At 42.2% G+C, this 12,837-nt stretch overlaps 2 protein-coding genes across 6 annotated transcripts; one reads left to right on the forward strand and one right to left on the reverse strand.

Annotated features, from left to right (window-relative positions):
* Positions 1–398: 398 nt before the first annotated feature.
* Positions 399–9,778, reverse strand: bicral (BICRA like chromatin remodeling complex associated protein). 5 transcript variants are annotated; one of them, XM_034106740.2, is made up of 13 exons: positions 9,718–9,778; positions 7,439–7,492; positions 7,207–7,252; positions 6,879–6,927; positions 6,691–6,756; positions 5,309–6,505; positions 5,168–5,216; positions 5,012–5,052; positions 4,771–4,820; positions 4,523–4,668; positions 4,318–4,412; positions 4,125–4,227; positions 399–2,683 (listed from the first exon to the last, which is right to left on the reverse strand). In XM_034106740.2, the coding sequence occupies exons 3-13, from the start codon at positions 7,245–7,247 to the stop codon at positions 2,202–2,204; spliced, it is 2,319 nt and encodes a 772-aa protein (XP_033962631.1). In that variant the 5' UTR covers positions 7,248–7,252; positions 7,439–7,492; positions 9,718–9,778; the 3' UTR covers positions 399–2,201. The 5 variants fall into 5 exon arrangements, with proteins under 5 accessions (XP_033962631.1, XP_033962630.1, XP_033962632.1 ...); XM_034106739.2 differs by lacking the exon at positions 9,718–9,778 and adding an exon at positions 8,199–9,651; XM_034106741.2 differs by lacking the exon at positions 9,718–9,778 and adding an exon at positions 9,457–9,474.
* Positions 9,779–10,598: 820 nt separating this feature from the next.
* Positions 10,599–12,837, forward strand: tbcc (tubulin folding cofactor C). The gene has a single exon (XM_034107275.2). It carries the CDS (start codon positions 10,666–10,668, stop codon positions 11,692–11,694), a length of 1,029 nt encoding a protein of 342 aa, XP_033963166.1. The 5' UTR covers positions 10,599–10,665; the 3' UTR covers positions 11,695–12,837.

The following is a 12,837-nucleotide window of genomic DNA, read 5'->3' on the forward strand; positions in this document are numbered from 1 at the left end:
TTCATTTTTGTACAAAACAACAAACTATACAAATCAAGTGAGACGAAACGACAGTGAAAATTAAGGAAGAAAAACATCATTGAACTCATAACGGGAGGAAAAAGCACAGTAGCCTATGTTTCAACCAGGCCCTCGGACACTGAAGTGCATCCAGATAACATGAACCAGCTCTTACTAACTTTCCCGTAGAGCGCTATTGAGGCACAAAGTCTTGCAGCAGCCACTTAAGAAGCAAATCTCACGTGGCACTTACATGACAGAGATTTCCTTTCAAAAAGGGAGTTTTTTTCTCATTGTGAACTGGTAGATATGGGAGAACTATAAAGGTTGAGGCAGAGATACAGGCTTGCTGCGATGGCCACTGACACTCAGACACAAAAATAGACGTTTGTTCTCTACCCCCCCCCCCCCCCCAATGCAAAAGGCCTTCAGTCTGCTCCTGTAGCAGATAGGTGACACTATCCGGAGTCAGCGTTTAACCAAGCTTTGGTGCTGTGTCGGTTTGTAAATTGCTTTGTCTTGCTTCTACTGTAGTGCAGATCTCTGTAGGTTTGCTAAAAAATGCACTTAAAAAAAAAATACTTGGCCAATATTTCTGATTCATTCTACAGCATGATAAATTCAGTTTGGACTATAAAAACTACAAAAAAAGAATCAAGACATAACCATTACACACTAGGAGCTTTAGGGGCACAGCTCCAGAGGAAACACTACAAATCTGTTGTCCCCAGCACAAAGACGTAAAGATCTGACTGGGATTCTGGACAAAGCCACTTTTTCTCCTATTTCGAGTTTTGGTTGCGCTGCTGAGAGGGTAAAAGAGAGGAAATGCTTTAAAACCAACTGGAAAGTGATGAAAACATCCTGTGAGACTGAGTGAACGTGAATAAAGTCAAGAGTATGGTAATCAAACAAGCCAACTACATGAAAATATAGTCATAGACCAGTGTGTATGTGTCCAGAGTAACACACACACACACACACTGCCATGTCACTGTAGTAAAGCATAGATAGATGGATATGATCAGTATATAATTATATGCAGAAGGCAGATCAACATACGTACAATCAATGACCCTTCAGGATCATATAAACTAATGACCATATTGTCATCTTCACGAAGTCGGGGAACAACAAACAGTCATCTTTTTTTAATGTCATTAAAAAAATTAAGAAAAGTAGGAAATAAAAAACAAAACAAAAAATCATAATGTAACATATCTTCCTCAATCTGAGGACTAAACTCCCCCTGACACAAACACGCTGTGAAATGATAAAAGTGGTTGAGATCGAGTATTTGTCCTGTGTCTGTGTCGGGGCTTGCATACCTTTAAGGTACAAAAGAAAAAAATGCCAAATAAACTGTGACTTGAGCACAAGAAAAAAAAGCATTGCTGAGTACAGTAACACTACTATGCATGTTTATATGTGACTAGTTTGACTGGTTTATAGAGTGATGGAGAGGTTATCCTTGTTGCAGGCAGCTGAAAGCAGGAGAACACATTTTGTTTTGGTTCCAAATATTCACATTCTAGTTAGCCTAGCGTTAAATCAGCAAGCCACATATTCATATAGTTCCTGAAATAAGCAAAAGTATGTTTAGTGCAATGTGTCTATGTGATTGTGTCTCGACTGAGCTTACCTAAGGAAATCTATACCTCTGAACCATGAATCTACCTAACACGGTGCAATAAGCATGTATGCATGTTTGTAATGCAGGAACGGAAGCAGTGGATATTTTTGAATAGAGCTCCTTCATGTAAACACTTCAAAATAAAAACCTAGAATTAGGCACAAAGTCGTAATTTTGTCCCTCCTTTTTCAGCATAGGTAGTGGGGGGTGATTAACTGGCACAAAATATTAATAAGGTGTGTGTGAAGAGAGGGACTCTTATATTCAAGTTACTGAAATTGCAGACTCTTAAAATGTTAAAGTAATCAAAACATTTTCCGGCTGTGAGTACATTGCATTGCACACATTCCCGGATGTTCATAGGTCATATGAAGTGCTTTCATGCCTCAAACGCCCCCCAAAGAAAACAACGGGGAATAAAGACAAACTAAATACATGCTACATGGCCGGAGATGGTATCACAAAGAGTAAACCTCTCTTCACACAGATTGTGGGGGGAATACAACAAATATAACAGGGGAGATTGATACACAGGGGGAACAACGATACATTAGGGATGATAACAGTCCTAACATTCCAAGATGCTGTTGACTGCCGCTTCGAGAGCAGAGTCTGTGTCGGCGTGAGGGGGGGAGGAGAGCTGAGGGGGTAACTGGGGCTGGATCTGCTGCGAGGACAGGTGGTGAGACCCCTCGTAGTGCGTCTGTCCTCTTGATGTTGCTGTGAAAGGTGGGGGGGTACCTTGGGGGTAACTGTTGGCAGCTGGGAGGCTGTTGTTGCTGCTGGGCCCGTAGTGTTGCTGAGATTGCTTCAGTTCCAGAACACTCTTGTTTTCTAAGAGCGGAGGGTGGAGTTTATCTACTGCACCTGGTCCTGCATCTCCACCCCCTCCCGGGTCTCCAAACCCGGGCTTGGAGTCTGTCCTGTGCGGTGGCTCCGTGGAGCCTCTGTCCGACGGATTCAGGCTACAGCTGGACGTTGACTTGGAGGGGGAGGGAACTTGGAATAGTTTGGATTTACTCCCACAACAAAAGTCTTCCAAGAATGTGTCTTGGGGGGAAAAAAAGTTATATAAAATGACAGGTGCTCTATAACAAAAAATTGTTTGAAATAATTCACACTTCCTGAATCCTAAGTGGTCGAAGTCTAATGTTCTTATACTAATGGCGCAATTCCACTGCAGTGTGTAGCACGGTTTAAGCGTGCCGTGCCAAACCCAGCCCATTTTTTGTTGTGTCACTCGTTTAGCATATTCAGGCCGGTTGTTGGCCCGGAAAGAACCACGATTTTGCCAGAAAAACTGTGAAACAGTACCCGTTAGCCGGAACTACCCCTAGTGGAAACACAACAAAAAACGGGCCGGGCACAGCACGCTTAAACCGTGCTACGCACTGCAGTGGAAATGCGGCACAAAATCCAGGTTCTTTCCGGGCCAACAACCGGGCTGAATATGCTAAACTAGTGAGAGAATCGCTGGCAAGGGGGCTACAACAAAATGAACATATTTTACCGTGATTTAATTGTAATACACGTTTCAAAATTATGCTGAAGTAACAACATGCTGATACCGGTTAGTAAAAACCATTAATGTTTTGACAAGTCTGCAGACAAGACAGCAGGCGAAAAACCTTTTAAAATGTGTGTTTTCTGAATGGAGATCGGCTAAGCTAACATTGTATATGAGACATAAATACACCAGCGACTGTATTCGCATGACACAGACAGTCTGTGGTATGTACTTGTTTAACTTTTGTCTATAGTTTCTGAACAGATATGAGGAGCTGTGAGCTCTGAGTGCTAACAGCTAACGGATGATGTTGGTTTTGTGTTTCGCATTGAAGATGACGTCACGGCTCCACCTAAACTGCGTTACTATAGTTACTACCCCAGTTCCTAAACTGTAATGGAAACGCAGCATAAAGTGAGCCTGGCCTACAAAGGCCTAACTATACCATACTAAGCCGTGCGAGGCCCTGCAGTGGAAATGCGCCATAAAACTACCACTTAGTTTAGCTAACTAACAGCCATATAAAGCATTAAGTATATGTGTTAGCCAGGGTGTTCACAAACCTTAGTTGACGTTTAATATTTTGTGACGTCGTTTAACAAACGCTTGCGCAAGAATAGTAAGTCCCAAGACTGATGGTTTACCACTGTGTTGTCGGATCTTACAAGAGTGTGTTGATGGGACAGTTCCTGACTTATCTGTCTAAGAAATGCCATATTAGTGTCAGAATGTTTGAAAGATATGTGACTTGTGTGAAATTGGTTCAACTTTGACTTTGGAGAATATGGGACAAAAGAATTGGACATATTCTGTGCTCATGTTTATGTCTCCGATTGAATTGAATAGACCTGTCAATATACTCCTAAGGGGGCCAGTCAGCCAGTGGTGAAAATCATTAATTTCAGTGCACTGTGTCCTTGCTGAACTATCTCTTATAAAATGTTTTTCTGTTGAAAATGATTTGCTTTCTGTTGTTTCTCTTACCTGGATCCACTAGTACCATGCGCTTGTCTTGTGTCAGGTTGCTGCGCTCCTCTTGGTTGAACGTTCTGTCAATCATCACCATTTCTGATGACGGACTGGAACGCTGTAGGGAAAGGAGAGGCAACTTGTGAGTCCTGTGCATGCCACCACATGATACACCTGTTTTTGCAAGTATTTACTCGTGTGTGCCTACCTCCGCTTCCACCATAAGTAGCCGTCTGTATTTGTTAACCATAGCATGAGTCCTCTTCAGCACTTGGGTTGCAACTACTTCAAATTCTTCATCCACTGTAAAAAAAATGAAAAACAATGCAGGTACTTTTCATCCGCAAAAGCCACGCCTTGACATGCAATACTTCTGCAGATTTAGGGTGAAGCTAATAAATGCAAGGCTTTACCCTGTGAGAACTCCTCCTGGCTGGGTGGAGTTCCCTGGAACACGTGGTACGGAAGGATTTTCTGCAGTGCATCATCGATTGAATTGAATCGACGCAGATCTATAGTCTGAACTCCAGCATGATCCTTCTTCAACTGTTGTAAAATCCTATAGAGACGACAGGAAAAAGAAACAGGCTCATTCATTGGCTGAACTACAAGCTATACAAAAACATGGCAATAAATAGTACACAGTAAGTTCTATTCTCACATTTCTCCTCTTGTAAGTGGTGGAAGGGCAGGTCTCTTCTGAGCACTGATCTATTAGGAGAAAGAAAACACATTTTTCAAAACAAATAGGGTGTCAGAAATGAGCATAGTTGAGGCGGCTAAAACAGCATTTCCTGAGATTTTTCAAATAAAAACGTAAAAGATTAATCGATTATCAAAATAATATTTCTGACGCTCTATTAATCGTTGCAGCTCCTGTGCATGATGGATGAGCGACATACCTGAGAGTTCATATTTGAGTCTTGAGTCATTGTTGTCATGGCTAAAAGAGATAATTGAAAGCAACAAGGAAACATTAAGTTTAGCAGATTACATTTATATATATATATATATATATATATATCATGCATTGACAAAGATTTGTCGGCCTTTATTACCATGGATGCTGCTGAGCTGCACCTGATTGAGGGCAGGTGATGAAGAATTCTAAAAATTAAAAATTAAAGGGATGTCTTTCATATAAGCATTTTGAGGAAACAGATTATGAATGTGTAAAGAAAAACCAGCGGTGATTATACCTGTCTGTAGTCTTCCTGTGTCCCAGTACTGGCTAAAGGTGACAGGGAAGTGAAATTCTGAGTTTGAGTGACCAGAAGGCGCTGAACGTGGCCCCCCTGCACTTGGCCTTGACCACCGATCCCCGTCGTTGCTGGACCCACCAGAGTCAGCCGCCCGGTAGAGCACGACGTCTGCATGGGGGCTGGGTTCGCACAAGAAACCCCTGTCCATGTTTGAGTTACACCCCCTCCAACCTGACTCCTGCAGACTAATCCCTGGTTCAAAATGAGCTGTCCTCCCTGCTGTGGAGTAAAGTTCTGCCCCTGAACAATCTGCACAGCGTTTTGATTGGTAATCAGGGGGTTTGAGAACTGTCCAGGCTGTACGTTTGTCTGGGCCTGCGCTTGCTGCTGCTCCAGTGATGACTGCACTACGATAGAGCCATTGGCTGTGTATTGCCCCCCAGGAGAAGCCATGTTAGCATTCACTACATTAGCCATGGTGGTGGAAGTGTGCTGAAGACCAAGGCTGTACACAGTCTGAGCCCCGGTTTGGAGGGGTTTAGGCTGGATGGGTCTAACAAGAGACTGGGTCCCCCCCAGGCCTCTCTGGATGATGATGTTTTGAAGGGGGATGTTTTTGTAAGGTAGGCCCACCTGCCCTTGGGTAGGGGCGAACACCTGCCCCCCTGCTGTGGCCCCCCCTGACGCTACAGGCGCACCGGGCCTCAACACGAGCTGGGGAGATCTCTCCAAGTTGCTCAGAGTCATCACACCACCCCCCGCCCCGAACGAGCCCAACACCTGGATGTGCTGGGCGGAGCCGTTGGGCAGCGGGGACACCCCTTGTAGGAACTGGCCTGTTGGGAAAGCAGCTGTCGCCGTGGTTACAACTCCTCCGCCATAACCCCCCCCAGAAACCAGCTGGGAGGGGAAGGGTACCGGAGCCTGCACCAGAGTGGGGGCGGGCTGGGAGTCCAGTAAGGCCTCCTGAGCCAACGTCTGCTCTGTGATGTCAGCCTCCATAAGGGACTTCTGTAGGATGTCAAAGGGCTGGTCCTCGCTCCCAAGATCCACCCCTCCGGGAGAATTCCCAGGCCCCAATTCATCCTCGATAAATGAAAGGCTTCCGGAGAGCTGGAGGCCTGCCCCTGTTGAATCCTCGCCGAAATCTCCCATTGTAGAAGAGCCATCCTTGAGGCCAGAGTTGGAGCCAGCCTGAATGAAGCATTTAGAGAAAATGAAAAGAGAGTTTGCATGTGAGCTGCATACAAGACACTTTCTTGTAGGTCTTTTTTTTATAACCTATACATAAAGGGTAAACTATTGCATAACCTTTTTTTATGAAAGGTGAACAAATTTAAAAAAAAAAAACAGTGGTTGTTGGATCAAAGTGCACTTACCGTGTCACTAGAAAAGAAGGACCCATCCGACCCGTAAGCTGCATTTGTTACATCATCCTCCTCAATCTGCAGAAACAGAATACACAGAGTTTAACAGAGGATCAGTGGATCCTTTATGCATCAAAGACAGTGATGTAATTACTCTGACAAACATATGGCTGTGAATACATTATGAAAGAGTCACTCACAGACTTGCTGTTGCTGCCATGGAGATAGTCATTCAAAGCATCCACATCTCTGAAAAATGTGCAGAAGGAAATTCAACATTAGAAACATTTATTTGTATTTACTGTGGTTTAAGGAGTGACAGAATAACCATAATTTGAATGCCTGAATGGGACATAGGATTACCAACTTTCCTAATTTATCAAAAGTTAACAAATAAGTTGTCAGATACTTGTAGCTTTGATTGCAAAGTGGGACCCTAGTAACAATAACTAACGAATAATTCACATTGTGAATGGCATGTTAATGACCAATATTAGTGTCTATTATGTTTATTAAAGGGTTTTTTACCCTAAAATATCAAGAAGATGGCGATCGTCCTCATCATCCATGACACCTGAAAGAAGAGGAAGGTATATAGAGATAGAAAGGAGCAGGTTAGGAGAGGGCTGATGTGAATTTTAGAGTAGGTAATTCATGACTGCTGGATTAATTGATCATGACAATAAACCTTAATGCACTTAGTTGTTATTCTGAAGTAGGAGCATATGTATTCTGTTTGTAGTAAAGACATCTCACTCACAGATTTCCAGCAGGACGCATGGATTCAGTCATTTAACACCCTTTGTTTTCTGGGCTGCAGGGTGAGAAACTACATTTAGTATTACATAAATAAACGTGTGAGAAGCAGGTTGTGGGAACAACGTAGATGAGATTAAGGAAAATATGGGTTTGTGAAATGTGGGAGTGAAGAGGAAGCCAAATGTGTTATTCAGTGCTGTGGTAAATAGGGTATGTATTGTAAGCGAAGGGCAGGATGGCCTTCACCCCCCCCCTACAGATGTTTGTCTCACACATAAAACTCCCACCCATTACCCTCCTCTGCTGTCGCACATTGGTTGTCTGCACAGACTGAAAATGGCCATTAGAGTGTAAATAACTCCACCCTGCTGCTCCATTTATACCATGGTTGTTTGAGTTTCTACATAGAAAGAGGTGTTGGCTTTAAGTTGTCAGCCTGCAAAGGTATGCAGCGATCTTAGTGCTTCATTATAAAAGAGGGACGACAAGCCAAACTTATGATCACTAATTTGATGCAGCAGTGAGGGGTAATGAGTGTTTGAATATCTTATGAGGTTACTATTTTTAATTGTATTTAAGAAATGTGGAGCACATTACAAGGGAATTTAGCTATATGTCAGAACAATTATTTGGTCATTCATCCAACAATGTATTAAGATGATTTGAAGTCGTAGTTTATGTTGTACTCTGTTAAGTCATTGAGAAATACACTCTTATGTAGCTGCGTAGATGAAACTGCAATGCCACAAAATGGCTGTTACCCTGCCATAGGCTGTCCTTACAACAGAGCCACTTCAGCCTCCATCTTTGGTTCAGGGAGAACAAAGAACGACAGGGCTGCTGTGCAAACTAGGCTCTGCTAACTGACTTTTAGAGACCATAAAAACCACTAAACGCTTCCTCAATTATAGAATATTGCAATTCATTTAATATCCACACTAAATGTGCAACCATTTATTTTTCAGGAGATATGCTACAACAGGCAGAGGGGCTCCTGTGTCCTTTAAAAGTGGACACAAAGCTACAAAAACGAGGGGAAGCAATGACGACCTTTCCCAACAAAAAAGGAAACCAAACGATTAACACAGTGACATTTTATTTCACAAAAGAAGCTCCATATGTGGACTGAGTAGATCAAATACACTACAAAAGAACACTACACTCATTTGTCATCTATCAATGTATTTAAAAAGCAAAGCAGTAGTTAATATACACGTAATCAATGTTAACAATTAAGTGAGCTACTTTTCACCATAGTTAAGCGGTTAGCTTACTTTATTTCATTTTTAAAAAGACGACAGAGCTAAAGTACCTAAGCTGACTAAAAATTGCGTTTTAAGTAGCTCAAAAGCAAAAGATTTGCAGACATGGAGGCAATTCTGATCAGTGTTGTCGAAAATAAAGTTATATTTTCCGATACTTTGTACAGTTTGTATAATTTAGGGCTTAAATTCGTAGTCTCCGAAATCCGCATTAGCTTGAATGCTTCGACGCATACCAAGCTAGTCCCTACTGCAGTCCTGCTACTACTGCTGGTACCGCGGTTGGTTTAGAAAGCCAGCTAATGTACAGCTTGCGAGTTTTATTTCCAAAAATAGACTGAATCGACAGAAAGATAATCGCATTCAAGCAGCACAAAACGCCCGTCGTCCAGCCTGTGGCTGGTCGTCGCTGACGTGATCTTTCTTTCTCTGTTGGGGAGGCTTTCATTTGTCCTCAATGTGGCTCATCTGCCAGGATGAAAAACGTCACATTTGTCTCGATATACATAACCGACGCGTTTCAACCGGGGGATTCTGTAGCAGCCCTTGTTCTGGTCGGGTAGCTCTGCGGACAGGACGCTCCGTAACATTTTAACAACTAACACCGGCCTGGTCTGGCTAGCTAGCCGCGGTGTCGACGACGCCTGTTTTGAAAACGTCGGGTGGATTCGTCGAAAATGCTAGAGGACTAAACCGTGTAAAGCCGTAAACATTTATCCCGATTAGCACAACATAAAGACGACTCAAAGAGGCAAACCCTTTACTCCTGTCTCACTCCTCTTGAAACCCAATATCTCCATTTGGCAACTTTTAATTTGCTCCCCCCCTCCTTCTCCTCCTCCTCCTTCTCCCTCTCCCACTCATATATTTTTCTCACTGTCCCTGTTCTGTCTCAGATAGATTTTTCTCTCCGCTCAAACTCTCTTCCCTCCCTGAAGGAAGGGAGGAAGGAGGTTGTGTGTGTTTTTTCCTTGAAATTTTTATCACAAAATTATAATACACTCAAAGGGAAACTCACCGTCATGAAAAAGCAGTGCCTTGTCAACGGGGTTTCCTCGCCATCACCGCACGGGTTGTTGGGGTAGTGCACAGAACAAGGCAACCCAAATCATCCTCAGCAGTGTTTACGACCATCAGAAATTTGAATAGGAATTTTATGGATAAAATAACCACAAATAATTTATTGACATATTTATATATTTACATTAATTATAATAACATGCATCAATGCCATAATGAATAGCGAATACATTTTCTTAGACTTAATCATTACCAACGGTAGAGGGCGGGCCTCTAGTGTGTGTGCCACACCTTAACGTTGCTCAGGTATGACGATGTTACTGTGGGGGGAAATGTTTCTTCGTAAGACCTACCTACTAATCTACACATAATAAACTTTGAAAATATAACTTAAATAAAAAGTCCAAAGTCAACTTCATACTGTGAACTATTTTTATTTTATTCAGATAAAGGCATTTTAATGAATTCTTATTTATTGACATTTTTATCATAGTCTATTCTATTGGGTAAATATGTGTGTCTGTTTTTGCACTTACAGTATCCTACATGTTATCTTTTAACTTCAGTTTCTCTGTCTGGTTTCCATAATACAATACAAACTGTACTTGTCGTACAACATAAGTAAAACAACACAAAGAACATGCTGTAACGTACAGGCATCATGTATAAACCCAAAAGCACTATTTATAATGATAATAAGAGTAAGTAAATTGGTAAAGAAAATAAACAAAACACAGAAAAATGTATTAATAATATTATTGCTATAAATAAAGGTACATATAATATATAATAAAAAGTAAATAAAGTTGTTATTATCATGGTCCAGATCACTTGCCGCCGTGACATGTCCCATACAGCAGGTGGCGATAAGCTCCATTATTGGCCCCACGAGTCACGAAGAAATAAATGCTGTTGTCACTTCCGCAACAACTGACAGTGCAACAACATGGAAGCAATGGCTGAACATAGCCAGGAAACGGGGGTTACTGGCGAAAGTGGCGCAGACAAGATACAAGAGCGGCTTCAGAAGCGGCACCAGGCGAGGGCAGAGGATGCCGAGCGGAAGAAGGAAGCTCAAGCGAGCCAGTCTGTCGCCGAGGAAAAGAGCGGGTATTTCAGCAGTACTTTCAACGCAGAGCGGGCCTCCATCGAGGATCTGCTGTCCAGCTGCTCCGGAGCGGACCGTGCGGTGGTGACCCAAACACTGGAGGAGGCGACGGTCAAAACGCTGCAGCTGCAGAAGTTTCTGAACGACAGCATGTTGTTTCTCACGCAGTACCAGCTGAGACGAGCCCAGGATTCTCTGAAGAAACTCTTCACCTCCTCAGCTGACATCAGAGAGGAGGCTCTGCCCAAGAAGAAGTTTGCCTTTCGAGCTCGCAGTAAAGCAACAGATAAGGTCTCTGCACCCCCAGTGACAGACACACCTACAGTTACTGATATCACCAAGGTGGATGTAGCTCCTGCAGAGTCTGTGCAGTGCTGCTTCTCCAACATGGACAATGTGTGTGTGATAAAGACAGCAGAGGAGATTCATAAACAAGACGTGCTGTTGACTCATCTGACTAACTGTAAAGTGCGTCTGTTTGGGTCTCCTAGCACGCTGCACATGACTCACATTGACAACTGTGAGATCCTCTGTGGTCCCGTGTCAAGTTCAGTATTTGTTGATCACTGTAGGAACAGCACTCTGGCCATCCCTTGTCAGCAGCTGCGGACCCACAACACCACAGACACACAGGTGTATCTGCACATCACCAGCCGAGCAATCGTAGAGGACTGTCGTGGGGTTGGCTTTGCCCCGTTTACATGTTCTTATCCCACCCTTGATGAGGACTTTATTGTCTCTGGATTGGACCGGCATCGAAACAACTGGAGCCAGGTGGATGACTTCAACTGGCTCGCTGCAGGAACGCCTTCCCCTAACTGGGCTGTTATCCCAGAAGCAGACAGGAAAACCAACTGGGAACTCTAGATTTGAAAGACCTTAACTTGTTAAAGTAACATTTCAAACAATCAAATGTTTAATTTTCAACACAAATATACACAATGCATCTTGTCTAGGTTATTTCACAGTTGCATGAAGGTTTTCAGTAGGTTGTCAGTTAATACAAAAAAAAAAAAAATTCAAAAGGCATTCAGGCTTTTAGCTTACACTTGCCAAAAAGACTGAATAACAAAATGCTAAAAAATAGTTTGAATGTGTCTTCATAAAGAGAATGCTCGACTCTTCATCCTTAGATTTGATGCCTATTAAAAACATTTTGTTTCCCATGCAGTACGAGCTGATTCGAGCCTATTTAGGCCGTTTGCACTTTTTTTGGAAGATCCCAGCCAATATACCTTGTAGTAAATAGTCTTTCATTTGTAATGCTGTGTTTGTCAGCCAATGACTAACAAGAAACAAAATAAAACTATTACTACTAAAAATGTTCAGATTAGTAACTATCGTGGTCACATTGTTAAAGAGAGATCTCTACCAAAAAAATGACTGAGAGGCTAATAATTAGTATTGTGTCAAAGTCTTTGAAGAGTAAACTCCTGTGCTGTTTACTAATCATGAATTGATTTCCCGGAAATCTTCCAGGAAGATTTTAAAAAAGGAGCCTCCTGCTGATACATGCTTACAGATTTCACTGTAGTCATTATAAAAGGCACAATTTCTTTGTCAAAAATAATGTTCTGGCGCGAATAGAAATTCCAATATGAAAATTGCTGTCGTGGAGGGAAAAATATAGAAACTATTGTCCAAGAATTTACATAATGACAAAGCACATTGAAATGTAGAATACTGTTCTGTTTCCTTGTCATTTTAATAATGATACAAACCTGAAACCTATTGTGTAATACATCTACAGTAACATCCAATATTCATTCAAAATATTTAAAACCACTCAAACCCTCACGCTAAGAATGAACTTAAAAGCACTCAATGGTACAAAATTCATTTACATTTTTATTATTTAAGGGTCAAGAAGGCCTGGAATGAGCCCAATGTTAAAATGCTGCTGGCGACCATCAACCTTGAATGCCACTGGCTCTGATCTACAACTTGTCTGTACTCTTGAAAAGTAACTGCCATTGAAATGAAACAAAAATAAATCATATTCCTGCTCTA

This window comes from Pseudochaenichthys georgianus, chromosome 19, assembly GCF_902827115.2.
Source record: "Pseudochaenichthys georgianus chromosome 19, fPseGeo1.2, whole genome shotgun sequence".
Taxonomy (NCBI): Eukaryota; Metazoa; Chordata; class Actinopteri; order Perciformes; family Channichthyidae; genus Pseudochaenichthys; species Pseudochaenichthys georgianus.

Bases quoted from the DNA above. Each gene is read 5' to 3' on its own strand.
- bicral (XM_034106740.2), bottom strand. From the start codon at position 7,247: ATGGATGATGAGGACGATCGCCATCTTCTTGATATTTTAGG. The intron at 4,821-5,011 runs GTATGTCGCTCA...TTCTCCTAATAG, and splicing joins ACTCAAATATGAACTCTCAG to ATCAGTGCTCAGAAGAGACC. The intron at 4,669-4,770 runs GTGAGAATAGAA...TCGTCTCTATAG, and splicing joins CCACTTACAAGAGGAGAAAT to GATTTTACAACAGTTGAAGA.
- tbcc (XM_034107275.2), top strand. From the start codon at position 10,666: ATGGAAGCAATGGCTGAACATAGCCAGGAAACGGGGGTTACTGGCGAA.